Source organism: Coregonus lavaretus (assembly GCF_964263955.1).
Source record: "Coregonus lavaretus genome assembly, chromosome: 13".
Classification (NCBI taxonomy): domain Eukaryota; kingdom Metazoa; phylum Chordata; class Actinopteri; order Salmoniformes; family Salmonidae; genus Coregonus; species Coregonus lavaretus.
The window spans coordinates 35,441,048-35,461,501 of NC_140000.1; the positions used below are offsets into that span (position 1 = coordinate 35,441,048).

The following is a 20,454-nucleotide window of genomic DNA, read 5'->3' on the forward strand; positions in this document are numbered from 1 at the left end:
ACAGAGGGGGAAAAAAGTATTTAGTCAGCCACCAATTGTGCAAGTTCTCCCACTTAAAAATATGAGAGAGGCCTGTAATTTTCATCATAGGTACACGTCAACTATGACAGACAAATTGAGCATTTTTTATCCAGAAAATCACATTGTAGGAATTTTAATGAATTTATTTGCAAATTATGGTGGAAAATAAGTATTTGGTCACCTACAAACAAGCAAGATTTCTGGCTCTCACAGACCTGTAACTTCTTCTTTAAGAGGCTCCTCTGTCCTCCACTCGTTACCTGTATTAATGGCACCTGTTTGAACTTGTTATCTGTATAAAAGACACCTGTCCACAACCTCAAACAGTCACACTCCAAACTCCACTATGGCCAAGACCAAAGAGCTGTCAAAGGACACCAGAAACAAAATTGTAGACCTGCACCAGGCTGGGAAGACTGAATCTGCATTAGGTAAGCAGCTTGGTTTGAAGAAATCAACTGTGGGAGCAATTATTAGGAAATGGAAGACATACAAGACCACTGATAATCTCCCTCGATCTGGGGCTCCACGCAAGATCTCACCCCGTGGGGTCAAAATGATCACAAGAACGGTGAGCAAAAATCCCAGAACCACACGGGGGGACCTAGTGAATGACCTGCAGAGAGCTGGGACCAAAGTAACAAAGCCTACCATCAGTAACACACTACGCCGCCAGGGACTCAAATCCTGCAGTGCCAGAAGTGTCTCCCTGCTGAAGCCAGTACATGTCCAGGCCCGTCTGAAGTTTGCTAGAGTGCATTTGGATGATCCAGAAGAGGATTGGGAGAATGTCATATGGTCAGATGAAACCAAAATAGAACTTTTTGGTAAAAACTCAACTTGTCGTGTTTGGAGGACAAAGAATGCTGAGTTGCATCCAAAGAACACCATACCTACTGTGAAGCATGGGGGTGGAAACATCATGCTTTGGGGCTGTTTTTCTGCAAAGGGACCAGGACGACTGGTCCGTGTAAAGGAAAGAATGAATGGGGCCATGTATCGTGAGATTTTGAGTGAAAACCTCCTTCCATCAGCAAGGGCATTGAAGATGAAACGTGGCTGGGTCTTTCAGCATGACAATGATCCCAAACACACCGCCCGGGCAACGAAGGAGTGGCATCGTAAGAAGCATTTCAAGGTCCTGGAGTGGCCTAGCCAGTCTCCAGATCTCAACCCCATAGAAAATCTTTGGAGGGAGTTGAAAGTCCGTGTTGCCCAGCGACAGCCCCAAAACATCACTGCTCTAGAGGAGATCTGCATAGAGGAATGGGCCAAAATACCAGCAACAGTGTGTGAAAACCTTGTGAAGACTTACAGAAAACGTTTGACCTGTGTCATTGCCAACAAAGGGTATATAACAAAGTATTGAGAAACTTTTGTTATTGACCAAATACTTATTTTCCACCATAATTTGCAAATAAATTCATAAAAAATCCTACAATGTGATTTTCTGGATTTTTTTTTCTCATTTTGTCTATCATAGTTGACGTGTACCTATGATGAAAATTACAGGCCTCTCTCATATTTTTAAGTGGGAGAACTTGCACAATTGGTGGCTGACTAAATACTTTTTTTCCCCACTGTATACACACATACATATATATATATATATATATATATATATATATATATATATATATATATATATATATATATATATATATATATATATATATATATATATATATATATATACACACACACATACATATATACATACAGTGAGGGAAAAAGGTATTTGATCCCCTGCTGATTTTGTACGTTTGCCCACTGACAAATAAATTATCAGTCTATAATTTTTATGGTAGGTTTATTTGAGCAGTGAGAGACAGAATAACAACAAAAAAATCCAGAAAAACGCATGTAAAAAATGTTATAAATTGATTTGCATTTTAATGAGGGAAACAAGTATTTGACCCCCTCTCAATCAGAAAGATTTCTGGCTCCCAGGTGTCTTTTATACAGGTAACGAGTGGCGCAGTGGTCTAAGGCACTGCATCGCAGTGCTAGCTGTGCCACTAGAGATCCTGGTTCGAATCCAGGCTCTGCTGTAGCCGGCCGCAACCGGGAGACCAATGGGGCGGCGCACAATTGGTCCAGCGTCGTCCATGGTAGGGGAGGGAATGGCCGGCAGGGAGGTAGCTCAGTTGGTAGAGCATGGTGTTTGCAACGCCAGGGATGTGGGTTCGATTCCCATGGGGGGCCAGTATAAAAAATAAAAAATAAAAAATGTATGCACTAACTGTAAGTCGCTCTGGATAAGAGCGTCTGCTAAATGACGTAAATGTAATGTAACGAGCTGAGATTAGGAGCACACTCTTAAAGGGAGTGCTCCTAATCTCAGTTTGTTACCTGTATAAAAGACACCTGTCCACAGAATCAATCAATCAATCAGATTCCAAACTCTCCACCATGGCCAAGACCAAAGAGCTCTCCAAGGATGTCAGGGACAAGATTGTAGACCTACACAAGGCTGGAATGGGCTACAAGACATTTACATTTACATTTTAGTCATTTAGCAGACGCTCTTAACCAGAGCGACTTACAGGAGCAATTAGGGTTAAGTGCCTTGCTCAAGGGCACATTAACGTCATTTAGCAGACGCTCTTAGCCAGAGCGACTCACAAATTGGTGCGTTCACCCTATAGCCAGTGGGATAACCACTTTACAATTTGGGTGGTTATCAATTTGGGGTTATCCCACTGACCATCGCCAAGCAGCTTGGTGAGAAGGTGACAACAGTTGGTGTGATTATTCGCAAATGGAAGAAACACAAAATAACTTTCAATCTCCCTCGGCCTGGGGCTCCATGCAAGATCTCACCTCGTGGAGTTGCAATGATCATGAGAACGGTGAGGAATCAGCCCAGAACTACACGGGAGGATCTTGTCAATGATCTCAAGGCAGCTGGGACCATAGTCACCAAGAAAACAATTGGTAACACACTACGCCGTGAAGGACTGAAATCCTGCAGCGCCCGCAAGGTCCCCCTGCTCAAGAAAGCACATATACAGGCTCTTCTGAAGTTTGCCAATGAACATCTGAATGATTCAGAGGAGAACTGGGTGAAAGTGTTATGGTCAGATGAGACCAAAATCGAGCTCTTTGGCATCAACTCAACTCGCCGTTTGGAGGAGGAGGAATGCAGCCTATGACCCCAAGAACACCATCCCCACCGTCAAACATGGAGGTGAAAACATTTTGCTTTGGGGATGTTTTTCTGCTAAGGGGACAGGACAACTTCCCTGCATCAAAGGGACGATGGACGGGGCCATGTACCATCAAATCTTGGGTGAGAACCTCCTTCCCTCAGCCAGGGCATTGAAAATGGGTCGTGGATGGGTATTCCAGCATGACAATGACCCAAAACACACGGCCAAGGCAACAAAGGAGTGGCTCAAGAAGAAGCACATTAAGGTCCTGGAGTGGACTAGCCAGTCTCCAGACCTTAATCCCATAGAAAATCTGTGGAGGGAGCTGAAGGTTCGAGTTGCCAAACGTCAGCCTAGAAACCTTAATGACTTGGAGAAGATCTGCAAAGAGGAGTGGGACAACATCCCTCCTGAGATTTGTGCAATCCTGGTGGCCAACTATAAGAAATGTCTGACCTCTGTGATTGCCAACAAGGGTTTTGCCACCAATTACTAAGTCATGTTTTGCAGAGGGGTCAAATACTTATTTCCCTCATTAAAATGCAAATCAATTTATAACATTTTTGACATGCGTTTCTCTGGATTTTGTTGTTGTTATTCTGTCTCTCACTGTTCAAATAAACCTACCATTAAAATTATAGACTGCTCATGTCTTTGTCAGTGGGCAAACGTACAAAATCAGCAGGGGATCAAATAATTTTTTCCCTCACTGTATATATACATTTCCTTTTTTTAAATATAATAATAATAATAATATATTTCCCTTTATTACTTTCCAACCCCACCACTCCTTCCCTAATTGGAAGTGTGAACAACAATGCTTAGGCCTCTACTTCCAGCTTATACATACTATATACATTTTATGGACACAGTCAATTTTACAATAATTATATTTTCTTTGTTTTTACTCCTGAACTTCCTCTACCCTCAACCTCTCTGATCATTTTCATGTCCATCCGGTTTGCTTTTATATGCCATATCTTTCTAACTGTGCTCTTTCACAATAGCTCTCAACCAATAACCTATATACTTATTATGGACACAGTATGCTTACATTATTAGTTATCTTGTTGTTATTAGTTGTTGTTAGTTGTTATTAGTCCCATCCTTCAACTCCATTCAACACCATCCATCTATCTCTTAACAACATCCATATTGGATTTCTATTTCCCATATATTTTTCAACTGTACTGTGATGTTTTACAAAAGTTCTGAACCTTTCTATTCTCATTGTTTCTACAGATTGTAAATTGAAAATAAACATTTTTGCTAAAAGTATTATTATATTATTGATCGATTGACTATGACTTTTCAGATCACACAGTGTAATGCTATCTGCAGGTTTAGCTCCAGGTAAATATTGCAATCCTTTAGCCATTCCTGGACCTATGTCCAAAAACAAGCTACAAATGGACAGTACCAAAACAAATGATCTAATGATTCTGTCTCTTCGCAGCAAATTCTGCAGAGCTGGGAAGATTGTATCCCCCATATAAATAACATTCTATTGGTAGCAACAATTTTATATAATAATTTTAATAGAAAAATTCTAAGTTTTGAATCCGGCGTCGTTTTGCGTATCAGTTCATAAACACTATGCCACGGGATCGGTACGTCAATCCTTTGATCCTTAAATGAAACTGGGATACTTTGTCCCATTTGTAAGTCGCTCTGGATAAGAGCGTCTGCTAAATGACTTAAATGTTAAATGTTATTTATCACAGTCTTCTTTAACCAATTATGTTCTTTAATGCAAAGCCGACAGACAAGTTCCTTACATTTTCCCCCTTCCACTTTCCTCTTCCATTTTTGCGGTAATGCTGCAATTACATTTCCATATGTTTATGTTAGCTGCATAACTCCACCAGTCCTACCGATGATATCATTTACGAAGATTATACCTTTTTTAAAAATTTTGTCAAAAAATATGTTTTTTTTAATCAATTAGTATATTTGAGTTTAACCACAATATTTGTTGCATTATTTGTTCTGTCGTTTCTAGAGGATTAAATTGAAATTGCAACCAACTTTCTACGGCTTGTTTTAGAAATTGTGATATTAGGGAGATGATTTCCTCAAATAACTGAAAGTGTGAGGTTGTAATCTGAATAAAGGGAAAAAGGCCATTCTTGAACATTGGGTGAGACAATCTTACTAATTTTTTAGAGAACCAGTTCGGATTTAAGTATAACTTTTGTATGACTGAAGCTTTTAGTGATAGGTCTAATGCTTTAATATTTAATTATTTAGGTCCTATATAAATAGGCCCGTTTAATTTTGTCTGGCTTGCCGTTCCAAATAAAATGGAATCATTTTTTCTCATATAATTTAAAAAACTGTTCGCTAGGCGTAGGCAAGACCATAAGCAAATAGGCAAACTGAGATAATACTATAGAGTTAATCAAGGTGATTTTTCCACAAATTGACAGGTATTTACCTTTCCATGGTAACAAGATCTTATCTATTTTTGCTAACTTTATATTAAAATGTATTGGAGTGAGATCATTTCTTTCATTTGGGATATGTATTCCGAGTATATCCACATCACCATCAGACCATTTTATTGGTAAACTACATGGTAATGTAACTTTTTTGTTTTTTAGTGATCCAATATGTAATATAATACATTTATCATAATTTGGTTGTAATCCAGAGAGGTTAGAAAATGTATCTAGATCCTCTATGAGGCTGTGGAGGGATTCTAGTTGTGGATTTAAAAGAAAACATGAATCATCAGCGTACAATGACACCTTTGTTTTTAAGCCCTGGATTTCTAATCCTTTGATATTATTGTTGGATCTGATTTTAATAGCTAACATCTCAATGGCCAAAATAAATAGATATGCCGATAGTGGACAACCTTGTTTCACTCCTCTTGACAGTTTAAAACCTTCTGAGAAATAGCCATGATTTACTATTTTACACCTAGGGTTACTATACATGATTTTAACCCATTTTATAAGAGATTCTCCAAAATTGAAATGCTCCAGGCATTTATATATAAACCCCAGTCGTACTTTATCAAATGCTTTTTCGAAGTCTGCTATGAATAGCAGGCCTGGTTTCCCAGATTTTTCATAGTGTTCTATTGTTTCCAGTCCTGGCCTTATATTATCTCCAATGTATCTTCCATGTAAAAAACCTGTCTGATTAGAATGAATAATGTCTGACAATACCTTTTTAATTCTATGAGCTATACATTTTGCTAGAATTTTTGCATCACAACACTTAAGGGTCCTCCAATTTTTTATGGACTGGATCTTTGTATTTTCCACTTGCATCCTGTTTCAGTAATAATGAAATCAGACCTTCTTCTTGAGTGTCTGATAATCTACCATTTACATAGGAGTGGTTAAAACATGCTAATAACGGTCCTCTGAGTATATCAAAAAAGGTTTGATATACCTCGACTGGTATGCCATCCAACCCTGGAGTTTTCCCAGACTTAAAGTCTTTAATTGCATCCAGAAGTTCCTCCTCTGTAATTTCACCTTCACATTAATCTTTCTGTATGGCTGTTAATTTTACATTATCAATAGAAAAAATCTCTACAATTAGCATATGCTTAAAGTACTTTGTTTCCTCCTTCAAAATATAATTAGATGAATCATGGGTGGCTCCGTCATTTGTAACCAGTTTCAGAAATTATTTTTGGTAGCATACCTATGCTGAAGATTAAAAAAGAATTTGGTGCATTTTCCCCCATATTCCATCCAGTTTGTATAATATATTACACTTGATCTTTCTTGAATAAGTTTCTCCATTTCTTTTTGTTTTTCCTCCAATTTATTCTGAGCCTCTATTTTACAGTTTGTATTGCTATCTAACTGTTCTGTTAGAACTTCTATTTCCTTTGTTAGTATGGACTCTTTTGACCTAAATTGCTTTTGTTTTCGAGATGAGTACTGAATTGCATGGCCTCTAGAAGAGGCAGTTTACAATCCTGGGTTACTCCAAAAAGTTCTGTCACCTAAACATGTTCAATTTCCACATTATGTATTACAAGATTCAGTTGAGGTTTAGGGTTTAGTGAATGATTGTCCCAAATAAAATGCTTTTCGTTTTTTAAATATTTAGGACTAATTTATTCCTTGCCACCCATTCTGAAACTAACTGCAGCTCTTTGTAAAGTTTTGCAGTGATTTCACTCGCTGTAGTAGCTGACGTGTATAGTGTTGAGTCATCCGCATACATAGACACACTGGCTTTACTCAAGGTCAGTGGCATGTCATTAGTAAAGATTTTTTAAAAGTAAGGGGCCTAGACAGCTGCCCTGGAGAATTATGTTGGAGAGGCTTCCATTAAAGAACACCCTCTGTGTTCTATTAGACAGGCAACTCTTTATCCACAATATAGCAGGGGGTGTAAAGCCATAACACATACGTTTTTTCCATCAGAAGACTATGATCGACAATGTCAAAAGCTGCACTGAAGTCTAACAAGACAGCCCCCACAATCATTTTATCATCAATTTCTCTCAGCCAAACATCAGTCATTTGTGTAAGTGCGTGTTGAATGTCCTTCCCTATAAGCATGCTGAAAGTCTGTTGTCAATTTGTTTACAGTAAAATAGCATTGTATCTGGTCAAACACAATTCTTTCCAGAAGTTTACTAAGGGTTGCACAACTATTTGAGCCAGTCAAGGGGGCTTTACTATTCTTGGTAAGTGGAATTACTTTCGCTTCCCTCCAGGCCTGAGGGCACACACTTTCTAGTAGGCTTAGATTGAAGATATGGCAAATAGGAGTGGCAATATAGTCTGCTATTATCCTCAGTAATTTTCCATCCAAGTTGTCAGACCCCGGTGGCTTGTCATTGTTGATAGACAACAATCATTTTTTAACTTCTTCCAAACTCTGTTTGCTAATCTTGCCAATGAAAAAATAATTAAAGTAATTGGCAATATCAGTGGGTTTTGTGATGAATGAGCCATCTGATTCAATTAATGATGGAGCCGAGTTTGCCTTTTTGCCCAAAATTTCATTTATCTTTATTTCATAGTGTAGTTTCTTCTTCTTTTTATTCAGTTTAGTCACATGATTTCTCAATTTGCAATACGTTTGCCAATCGGTTGTGCAGCCAGACTTATTTGCCATTCCCTTTGACTCATCCTTCTCAACAATACAATTTTTCAATTCCTCATCAATCCACAGGGATTTAACAGTTTTTACAGTCATTTTCTTAATGGGTGCATGCTTATTAGTAACTGGAATAAGCAATTTCATAAATTTGTGTAGCGTCTGGTTGCTCCTCATTACACACCACAGACCAACAAATATTCTTAACATCAACAACATAGGAATCACTACAAAAATTATTGTATGACCTCTTATACACTATATTAGGCCCAGCCTTTGGAACTTTGGTTTTCCTAGAAATTGGCTACTATATTGTGATCACTACATCAGATGGATTTGTATACTGCTTTAAACCAAATTTCTGCAGTATTAGTAAAGATGTGATCAATACATGTTGATGATTTCATTCCTGTGCTGTTTGTAACTACCCTGATAGGTTGACTGATAACAAGGTTGCAGGCACTAGTTACAGTTTGAAGCTTTCTCTTGAGTGGACAGCCTGATGAAAACCAGTCAATATTTAAATCAACCAGAAGATATACCTCTCTGTTGATATTACATACATTATCAAGCATTTCACACGTTATCCAGATACTGACTGTTAGCACGTTGTGGTCTATAGCAGCTTCCCACCAGAATGACCTTTAGGTGAGGCAGATGTACCTGTAGCCATATTACTTCAACAGTATTTAACATGAGATCCTCTCTATGCTTTACAGGAATGTGGTTCTGAATATAAACGGCAACACCTCCACCTTTGGCATCTTAGTTTTTTCTGTAGATGTTATAACCATGTATTGCTACCACTGTATCATAAAATGTACTAAGTGAGTTTCAGAGGTTGTGAGAATATGAATGTCTTCTGTTACTAGCAAATTATTGATTTCCTGAACCTTGTTTCTTAAGCTACATATGTTAACGTGGGCTATTTTTAGCACTTTTCTGGGAATGTTTTCATTGCTTTACTGGGAAGTTTAGCAGCAGAAGACATGCTCATGTTACTTATGTTAGTGCAGGGTGAGCTGCACACAGTGGACTTCCTACTTGGGCACACCGCCTCAGTGCTAACAGTATAGGCACATGATTACTGCATACAATAGTTCAGCAGAGGCATTCAGGGCAGTTAGAGGCACATAAATTAGGTTACTTACATTGTGTCTTCCAACGCCCCTGGGATAATGTACATTTGCTGAAGCATTATGACAACTCAGCGACACAATGGTAGGGATTTACTGAGCTGGGCTTGAGTCATTGATAAGTCATTGTCTAAACGCTGCCTTATAATGCTGTGAAAGGATCCAGGAACCCAAATGATTTGGGTGGATCCCATCCTCCTTATAAAACAAGCTTTGTTTCCAGAAGTTATCAAAATTGTCAATAAATGTTACACCCCACTGAGCTGCAATAGTCTTGTAGCAAGTTATGGATGGCTAAAAGTCTGCTGAAATGTTCAATGCCACGATTTAGGGAGGGCACAGGGCCAGATATTATGGGGTGTTTGTTGGTGTCAAGCAGAAACCCAATCAGTTCCTTAAAATTCATCTTCAGCTGTTCTGAGCTGCCCTTCATAATGTCATTGAATCCCACGTTAACTATGATAGACTCAATTTCCTAATGCTGGTTTAAAATGTTTGGGAGCAGCTTGTTGAAGTCCTGTACTCGTGCTCCTGGATAGCACAACGTTTTTCCTCCAGGGACTGAGGCATTTTTCACCATTGAACTGCCCAATACAACAGCCGGAGAAGGGAATGGAGAAATCCGCCCATTCCTACCCCTCACACAATTAGTTGAACCTTTCACAGGCCCACGAGAAGCAGGATAGCATATGCCTACTGCTCCTGGCAATAGGTCCAAACCTCCCACAGTAGGCAGTGTCCCGTCAATCTAAATTGACAAATTTTAAGATTGAATGAATGATGCAGACATGGAGAATGTCAATGGAGCGTTAACAATGGGCATAATGGCAGTGGACTGGGCTCTATAATGGAGTATTAAACCACTGAGGGAGGGAGGCTCAGCCTGGCTGGGGCTGATAACATGTATCTGTCACCTTGGTCTGGGTGATCCTTTCATAGTTGTAAAACATTCTGGGGACACTGTCAATGACACGGTTATTTGCAGATGGGACACAGGGATGGGATTGGGGATGGAAATGGGAATAGGGAGGGAAGGGTGAGAGGTGACAGATAATAAAAGCCAGCAGATATGATGCTGTATTCTCGCTATCCGACTGACAAAGGGTGTGTGGGTAATAAGGCGACACAGATGGAGAAATGAATGGGTGTTTTACTGTATGAATTACCCTGCAAAGGTCATTAAAATGGGGACAGCCACAGTGTGTCCATTGACCTCGCCCTGACCTGGAGGGAGGCGTCACTCAAGATGACATGTCTTTAAATAGTGTGATACATTTCTCCCTCCTTCTCTCTCTCTCCCTCTCTCTCACTCCCTCTCTTACTCCCACTCTCGCTCTTACTCCCGAGATAACACATAACGTTCTGAGAACCATATGTTTCTTAATGCTTGTTGAGAGCGTGGTTGTCCTATGGTTATTTTGCATACAACCTTCCCTTAACATTTCCTACAGGTTTCCTCATGGTTCTAAAATCATGTTCTCAGAACCTTCAGAGAATGTTAAGAAACAACGTTCTTCTGTGGGAATTCCAGTACTGCAGCATAACATAGAGAGAGTTTCCTCAATCTATTTAAAGTTGTTTTCAGAACATTAACAATTTCCATAAAAAACACAAGAAAACATTAGTAACGTTCAAAGAATGTTCTAAGAATCTTATTTAAAAACATATACATTCCGTTCTCAGCCTCAACAAAACTCTCTCTATTCTCTATCTTGATAAGTGTGTTTGGGTGTGTTGGCCACGCCCACTAATTGGCCAACCTGATCTTAATGAGTGCTTGTTTCCTTTGAAAAATACTAAAATGAACAGCTTTGTGTGAGTAAGAAAAAAAGATGGCATGCTAGCTCCATACTGGTGGTGCAGTGAACTAATTCCATGGACAGAGAGCAGATCATAAGTTTGAATATCACTGATGCCATGCCACATGATTAATCCCTAAGCAAATTCATTTCCATGTATCCTATCTGTGCTTGGAGTTCAAAATAGTTAACCCAATCTAAGCTCGCAGTGTTATTAAAAGTCTTATTGAAACATGTTCTCAGAACGTTATTTAATTACCTTCAAATAACCTATAATTTCCATTAATAAAACAAAAAAATGTACTTTCAGGGAACCATAGAAAAACTTTCTCAGAACCTCCCTGCAACCAAAGAACTGTACTTTCCCAGAACATATGGCTTCGTTCCCAGAACCAATGGGAAAGCTAAAACATACGTTCCCACAACTTCCAAGGAACCAAATCTGCTAGCTGGGTCTCTCTCCCCCTCTCCCCCTCTCCCTCCCTGCCATCTTATCTCAGGGAAAGCAAAGCACTCTCACTTTCACCATGCTAAATAAGTATGTACGTCTAGACCGACAGTCCTGTCATACATTCATCTTATGAAGTCTGATTCATCTCTTCTGGAAGGTCATCACTAAGGAAACCAAAGGATCTGTGTGTTTCTGGTATGACTATTCACATAAGTGTTGTCTGACCAGCCCAGTCCTTGACTCTCAATCTCTCTTACATCCAGCTGTGAAAGTGATACTTACACTGACTGACTTATTTCATTTTCTTTGACAAAACATTGAACTATTTCATGACTCAGTAACAGTTTATCCATGTTTGTCAAGGGGCGTACATACATGCAAATCTTCCATGGGCACCAATTTCTCAGCCTAGAAAGTGAATACCGGCCCACTGTATATAGCCTTATCTCATAAACACAAGTTATCCTCCACCTTCACTGCCATGATGGTGGATTGCTACAGTAAACTCCTGATGTGATTTACAAGCATATGAGAAAACTTACACAGACTGCAAATCTGAGTAAACTGCCTTCCTTGCATTGCTCCATTCTAGGATCCCATGTACAGTGGGGAAAAAAGTATTTAGTCAGCCACCAATTGTGCAAGTTCTCCCACTTAAAAATATGAGAGAGGCCTGTAATTTTCATCATAGGTACACGTCAACTATGACAGACAAATTGAGCATTTTTTATCCAGAAAATCACATTGTAGGAATTTTTATGAATTTATTTGCAAATTATGGTGGAAAATAAGTATTTGGTCACCTACAAACAAGCAAGATTTCTGGCTCTCACAGCCCTGTAACTTCTTCTTTAAGAGGCTCCTCTGTCCTCCACTCGTTACCTGTATTAATGGCACCTGTTTGAACTTGTTATCTGTATAAAAGACACCTGTCCACAACCTCAAACAGTCACACTCCAAACTCCACTATGGCCAAGACCAAAGAGCTGTCAAAGGACACCAGAAACAAAATTGTAGACCTGCACCAGGCTGGGAAGACTGAATCTGCAATAGGTAAGCAGCTTGGTTTGAAGAAATCAACTGTGGGAGCAATTATTAGGAAATGGAAGACATACACCACTGATAATCTCCCTCGATCTGGGGCTCCACGCAAGATCTCACCCCGTATGGGTCAAAATGATCACAAGAACGGTGAGCAAAAATCCCAGAACCACACGGGGGGACCTAGTGAATGACCTGCAGAGAGCTGGGACCAAAGTAACAAAGCCTACCATCAGTAACACACTACGCCGCCAGGGACTCAAATCCTGCAGTGCCAGAAGTGTCTCCCTGCTTAAGCCAGTACATGTCCAGGCCCGTCTGAAGTTTGCTAGAGTGCATTTGGATGATCCAGAAGAGGATTGGGAGAATGTCATATGGTCAGATGAAACCAAAATAGAACTCTTTGGTAAAAACTCAACTCGTTGTGTTTGGAGGACAAAGAATGCTGAGTTGCATCCAAAGAACACCATACCTACTGTGAAGCATGGGGGTGGAAACATCATGCTTTGGGGCTGTTTTTCTGCAAAGGGACCAGGACGACTGATCCGTGTAAAGGAAAGAATGAATGGGGCCATGTATCGTGAGATTTTGAGTGAAAACCTCCTTCCATCAGCAAGGGCATTGAAGATGAAACGTGGCTGGGTCTTTCAGCATGACAATGATCCCAAACACACCGCCCGGGCAACGAAGGAGTGGCTTCGTAAGAAGCATTTCAAGGTCCTGGAGTGGCCTAGCCAGTCTCCAGATCTCAACCCCATAGAAAATCTTTGGAGGGAGTTGAAAGTCTGTGTTGCCCAGCGACAGCCCCAAAACATCACTGCTCTAGAGGAGATCTGCATGGAGGAATGGGCCAAAATACCAGTAACAGTGTGTGAAAACCTTGTGAAGACTTACAGAAAACGTTTGACCTGTGTCATTGCCAACAAAGGGTTTATAACAAAGTATTGAGAAACTTTTGTTATTGACCAAATACTTATTTTCCACCATAATTTGCAAATAAATTCATTAAAAATCCTACAATGTGATTTTCTGGATTTTTTTCTTCTCATTTTGTCTGTCATAGTTGACGTGTACCTATGATGAAAATTACAGGCCTCTCTCATCTTTTTAAGTGGGAGAACTTGCACAATTGGTGGCTGACTAAATACTTTTTTTCCCCACTGTATACCATGGTATTTTCACGGTGCCACGGTTTTCTTCCAAGTTTATTTTGCTTCTCTAACTTCACATTTTCATAAATTATATTTTTACTCCATACTTTTCTCTACACATTGCACAATGTTCCAATCATTGATTGACTGAGACGGAGGTCAGTGGTCTAATCACTCCCAGGCAGTCGGCTTGAAGTGTCCGCGTCGGCCATAGCACTGCTGTAAATGCTGTAAACTCCCCCCTCTCTTTCTGTCTGTTCCCCCAAGGTGTTTGTTAATGTGGGGGGAGGGGGGGGGGGGGGGAATGCAGTATGCATGCAGTCTCATTCTCCCCATGGCAACATCCAGCAGATACGCATGAAACTGTACATTTCTGTCAGCCCCTGCCCTGCGAGCCTGCTTAACATTAGAGATATCCCGCGGGTTAGTGGGGAAATAGACACCACTGCCGGATATGACTGCTTGATTAAAGACGATAAATTATGCATGTTGGACATTTCATGGTTGATTTGCATGCGGCCACACATTCCTGATGACGCCTGAAGCCACTCGACGCCACACCCATACACGCTGAATCCTATTAATAATCCCAGGCAGGCATCCACACTTTGGAGTGTTTCCTAAACACCTCCAGCTTCTGGACAGCTTCAGCATCTCCTTTGAACAAACATGCACGTGGGAACATGCACAAAGACTGTAAATCACGCCTAAGAAGAGCAGGCACTGGCTGCTTAGAAAGGCAATGTGTATGTCGTTGGCTCGCACATTGATGTTCTATCTAAGGATTGTAATCCAGGGAGGATAACATCACACATTAAGACACGAGAAGTCTCATACCACCCCAGTCCTTGTTTCTTATACTTGCTGATACAGATACCCCATCCACAAAATGAAAGTGATACTTGCATTGGATGCCATAGTGGATACCAGGTTAGCACCAGAGAAAACTTCAATACTCTGAAGCATAAGAGCAGGAACTCACCACGCAGGAGGTCAGAAGAGGCGTGCGGCGAGTTGTGTGTCCGGAAGAGCTGCCAGTCAAAGTCATCCTCCTCCCCTTGGGTGAAGTCACACAGACTGGGCTCAGAATCCTCGTCAAAGGTGCAACCTGCTGCTGAGGAGAGAGAAGGAGATGACATTAAGTGGGAGGTCACACTTGATGATGAAGTAAATGTCATTCAATATCAAGGGATTGATGGATTATATTTTTTAATGGCTTGCACATAATCACATTTAATTTGATTTCCTAAGATTGAAAGAAATCATAGATTTAGCCCAAGATGGACACACATTTTAGCCATGGCCACCATAAATCGGTAATTGCATCTTATTTGTATTTCACTTATAATAATATGAAGCTCCATAGAGAATAAAGGGTAGGTTGCAGTAGGTGAGAACCCACCATCAACCCCCAACCACCCCTGCCCTCACTTCAGAAACATTCCACTATAGTTATTTTTCCAGTGTTGTTGTGTAGTGGCTCATTTGGGCTATATTTCACCATGATATCCCCTCTGATCCTCTTTCTATTATTGAGATGGGACAGATGCCAGACAACCAACCGCATCCATTTCCCACAACCCTTCACCCAGACACCAATTAATAATAGCCAGCCGCAATGCAATCTGTACTCCACTCCAAAATAATTTAGTAAACTGAAATAAAATAATTAACAAACCCATTTGAAAAACTAAAACTATACTGAAACTATTATATTTGACTCAAAAAATAATTAAAATAAAAACCATTATGAATTATGTTCAGCTTTTTTTGTAATGGGTTTTCAAGCTTCTGAATCTGGCAGGTCACATTGTGATTGAATTTATAATTTCAACGTTGCCACGAACAGCACCGCAGATATTGGTTGGGCGCGTTTGAGTGGTAAGGCTAAAGCAACCGACCGTAGACAACAGTTGAGGAGTAAAGTCGGGGGAGGTGCATCTGCTGAAAGTCAGACACTAATGTGGTTTTCCAACATCAAGGCAGAGATCAACATGGAAGTGTTGCCATTGTTTATAAAAGGTTTTCTTTATAATGTCGAAATAACAATGTATCTAACCCTAATATCACACACACTCACAAACTGATATCATAATATAATATTATGTGTGTACATTGTACAATAAATTAGTGAGCGAGAGCTTCAAATATCAAATGTATTTGTATATACGTATCCACTGTACACATAAATCGCAGCTAATTGGTTCCTGTTTCAGTCATGTATTTGATCACGTTCTCGTGGGTCAAACAAAAACACCCTAATGATTGGTTGACAATAGAGCCTCCCACAATGCAGGCGATGGCTGCAGGATGAAGTTGGGGAAGAGCAACGGCAGAAACTTGCAGTTGACTGCAGTCACAACTTCATCACCTTTGATCACAGGATTTTTGTAAAGTTCATGCAGTTGGCATCTAGGCAGAAGTCAGACAATTTTCATCCCCAGAATGCAACACACTTTGAAAGGCAAAAGTGATCCGCTCAAAATTGCCCATTGAGATGAGCATGATGCAAGACTTTGCTCTCACATAGTAACACAGAGTATCAGTGCATGTGCACGGGTGCGCTTCATGCTGCTATTGGACCACAACAATGGAGAAGTTTATCCTTGCGCTCCAACGCCACTGGTTGTTGCGGAAATTGACCCACTACTACTGTTTACTGCCTGCATCTACATCATCTCGCTGAGTCTACCGTTAAACCTTACTTAACCTATGACCTGACCCATCACCTTAGGCATTACTACCCCACAGTGGCAAGAACTGACAACCCCCAAAACACAAAAACTATAAAAGACATAAATGGCTCCTAGCCTCCCACGCATAGGCTACTTTCTGTCCCTAACACTAAAACTAAAACCTAAACTAAATAATATGAAACTAAATAGAAATGTTTTATAAAACTTAAACTAAATAAAAAAAGAGTAAAATGTTTCAGAAAACTAACCGAAACTAAACTGAATTTCAAATAAAAATCTTAAAACTAACAGAAATAAAAACAAATATAAAAACACAAACCTTGCAACACACACACACAAATCCTGGCCAAGGCAATGATGGCCCCCTGCTTTTGTAAAGAATTCCCCTTCCCATAAAACAAAAACAAACTAGAGCGCACATCCCCTAAGCACAGCCACATAAACACACATACTAATAAAGTTCGGGAGGGAGGGATGGCACCCAGGGGATTTTGATTATTATTGTAATACATCACAACCTGCTACATTCCACACGCCAAAAAGCTAATTTTTCCAAATCATATTTAATGAACAAGGCTTTTAAGGCATAATTTTAAAGCCCTTGGGCATAATTTGCTTCCGTCTCCTCTCGCAGCATCTGTTGCCATCTCACACATTAGCCCAGTGGTGTGAAAATTACAGGCTAGAAGTGGGAAGCCACCGATTCCCCCATCACGTGACCAGGGTCTGTGCCAGCCAAGAGACGCATCGGGGCTAATGATGGGAATAACCTGAACCAGACCCGCAAGGTCACCCCGCTGGTCCACTGCTTTATTACCGCTCATTCTGGACTCTAATCCACCATTAAGCAAATGGTCCAAATGTGCATGCAGCAGATGCACGGATTAAAGTCAGCTTCAATGCAATTTTACTGCTGATGAACAAAAGGACACCAAAACCATTACAGATCATTGCCAATTTTGTTGTCTGGAAGTTCAAATGTTACAGGCAATCATCCAAAAACAAGGGTTGGACTACTAACTAGATGGTTCATTCCAAGCCCATAAGAACAGTTAGGAGACGTACTGTGGACTAAAGGAATTCCATATTAAGCTTACGTGCTGAAAGTCTGCCAGACGACATATTCAGTGGAGCACAAACGCACAGGGGTCGGCCTTGCTCACCTCCTCCAACCTCCATTACATTTCCCTTACATCTCGGTGATAATATGCTAAAACTGGAAACTCCATAGCATTGCAATATATTGTGATGAGATTGGCTGGCCTGATGGGTAGCAGAGCGTAGTAGCAGCCCAGCCAGAGAGCCAACAGAGTAATGAATGTTGAGTTGGGCTAGGTTTCTCCTCTTCTTCACCCCGGGGAGCTGATTTATGGCCCATGCTAAGCCGTTACAGCAGGGATCCACATAGCGAGGGCCAGAGGTTAATTGTCCTGCACAGGGATCTATTTCTAATAGAACAGCCAAATATATGGGACCTGACACATCCAAACGCTGCTAGTATATTATTCCCTACTGGAGCTGTAAATGAAGCCTGTTGAATTCTCCCCACAGGGACCCATCAGGCGAGAGCTGGGGCATCAGGCCTGGAGTGTCTTCTCTTCTGCTCTGACTGGTCTATATACTGTATGGCCCAGCCCGGCCTTCACATAATCAAAGACAGAGCCACTCAGTGCAGCGTTTCAATTCTGCTCTCTCTCTCTCCCTAAGACCGGGGTCTCTATCCTGCTAAGTAATTACATTATAATTTGGCACCGGGTGCAGCACAAATCTAAATATCAAGTTTGAGAAGGTGTATGTAAAAACTGCCCAAAGTCTTTCTGATGCATGTGCCTTGAGGAGATAAGGGCATGGATGAAGCAAAACTTCCTTCAACTGAACAGCAGCAAAAGAGAGGCCCTACTTGTTGGCACCCCCCACCAGGTCCAGCACTCACCAATAACGCACGTCACCATTGCAGGACAGAACATCCCTCCCCCTCAGTTTCCAATCTGGGTGTAGAGCTTGATTCCTCCCTGACCTTTGACAGCCACATCAAACAACTGTGTAAAGCGTCATTCTATCAACTTTAGAAAATTGCCAAACTCTGTCCCACCCTCACTCAGTCTGATACCATGAAGCTCGTCCGTGCCTTTATCTCCTCAAGGCTGCACTACTGCAATGGACTCTTCATCGGGATCCCTGGCAAGAGTCTTCAGAAGCTCCAAAACATCCAGAACAGCGCTGTCAGGATCCTGATGAGAGTGCGGAAACACAATCACATCACCCCCATCATGTCACCTCTGCACTGGCTCCCCATCCCATTCCGGATTGAATTCAAAACCCTCCTGCTGACTTTCCAGTGTATTCATGGTAAAATGCCCCTTCTTATCTCAAAGAACTGCTCTCCCTCCATAACCCCACCCAAACCCTCAGGTCAAGCGAAAGTCAATGAGGAAGTGTTCAGAGCTGTATCAAAGACCACTGACTCATCTCAACTGGAAAGGGACTTGTCCTTAGACAAAGTGGAGTTACTCTATGTGTCACTGTTCTCCCCTTGGATAACATGGGCAGAGGAGAGAAAGAGAAAGAAAGAGAGAGTCCCTACAGATGGAGGGAGTGTGAGAAAGGAGTGCAGAGTGAGAGAGAGAGTGAGAGAAAAATACTGACCCTGCTAATCCCCTCTCCTACACATTCTCCCTGTGGAGACCTGGGCATGTGGTTAGTGGAATTAATAGGCAGCCGGCTGGTCAGGCTGCTACAAGCAGGCAGTTTGATTAGGATGCAGTGTCAAGTGGGCTTGGCTCAGCTTGTAAAGGTTCCGTCTGTTTCTGGCTGAGGTCAGACCAATGGGGAAGTGTGTGAGTTTGTAGTCTAGAAAGAATAAATGCTAGGGGTAGATATTCTGGTATATACAGAGGCTTGCGAAAGTATTCATCCCCCTTGGCATTTTTCCTATTTTGTTGCCTTACAACCTGGAATTAAAATGGATTTTTGGGGGGGTTGTATCATTTGATTTACACAACATGCCTACCACTTTGAAGATGAAAAAAAAAAAAATCTGTGAAACAAACATGAAATAAGACATAAAAACAGACAACTTGAGCGTGCATAACTATTCACCCCCCAAAGTCAATAGTTTGTAGAGCCACCTTTTGCAGCAATTACAGCTGCAAGTCTCTTGGGGTATGTCTCTATAAGCTTGGCACATCTAGCCACTGGGATTTTTGCCCATTGTTCAAGGCAAAACTGCTCCAGCTCCTTCAAGTTGGATGGGTTCCGCTGGTGTATAGCAATCTTTAAGTCATACTACAGATTCTCAATTGGATTGAGGTCTGGGCTTTGACTAGGCCATTCAAAGACATTTAAATGTTTCCCCTTAAACCAGATGTCTGCAGGAGTATGTAAATTGACGCTGACATCTTTGATGTAATAAACTATTATAATCAAGGACAGTGTCAGCGGATTTCTTGTCATCACAGCATAATTAGCATCGTTATTTCGATACCACAGAATGGCGACAAGGAACTTTGGGACGTGTTGCGTCCCTCCAGCGTTCCATTCATGAGCTACGAAGTGACTCCCGCTCAAGACGCAGGAACATAAGGTTAGATTTCTCACAATTTTGGGCGCTGGTCGGTTCGTTTGCTTATGTGGGTGTGTGCGCTGAGGAGATGTACCATTTAAAGACTTATGTGTGCACTTTACTGTTATTTGCTGTGGGATAAGAATCCGTTCTAAATTTCTAAATTTGTTTATAGGAATTGATAACACTGGGCACAGGGATATTTGGCTTGAATAAAATGTAAATAGAATGAAGGAATAAGGCCAGGAAATAAGGAAAATGTATACTAATTAGGACGTCGTTGATCTACGGAAGCCCTCAAACGAGGCGATCATTAGGATGGGCCGAAAATCCTGAAAACTCACTAGGTTGATTTTTAAGGTCAGT

The 20,454-nt window shown here is 40.9% G+C and overlaps 1 protein-coding gene across 1 annotated transcript in view; it reads right to left on the reverse strand.

Moving 5' to 3' along the window:
* The window catches only part of LOC311140713 (receptor-type tyrosine-protein phosphatase U), a gene marked incomplete at its 3' end in the record, with an annotated part of 426,520 nt that overhangs the window by 319,633 nt on the left and 86,433 nt on the right, over positions 1 to 20,454 (reverse strand). The window contains exon 2 of the mRNA XM_084175898.1: positions 14,813 to 14,944. Within this exon, the coding sequence (XP_084032024.1) occupies positions 14,813 to 14,944 (132 nt within the window). The remainder of the gene's footprint in view (positions 1 to 14,812; positions 14,945 to 20,454) is intronic.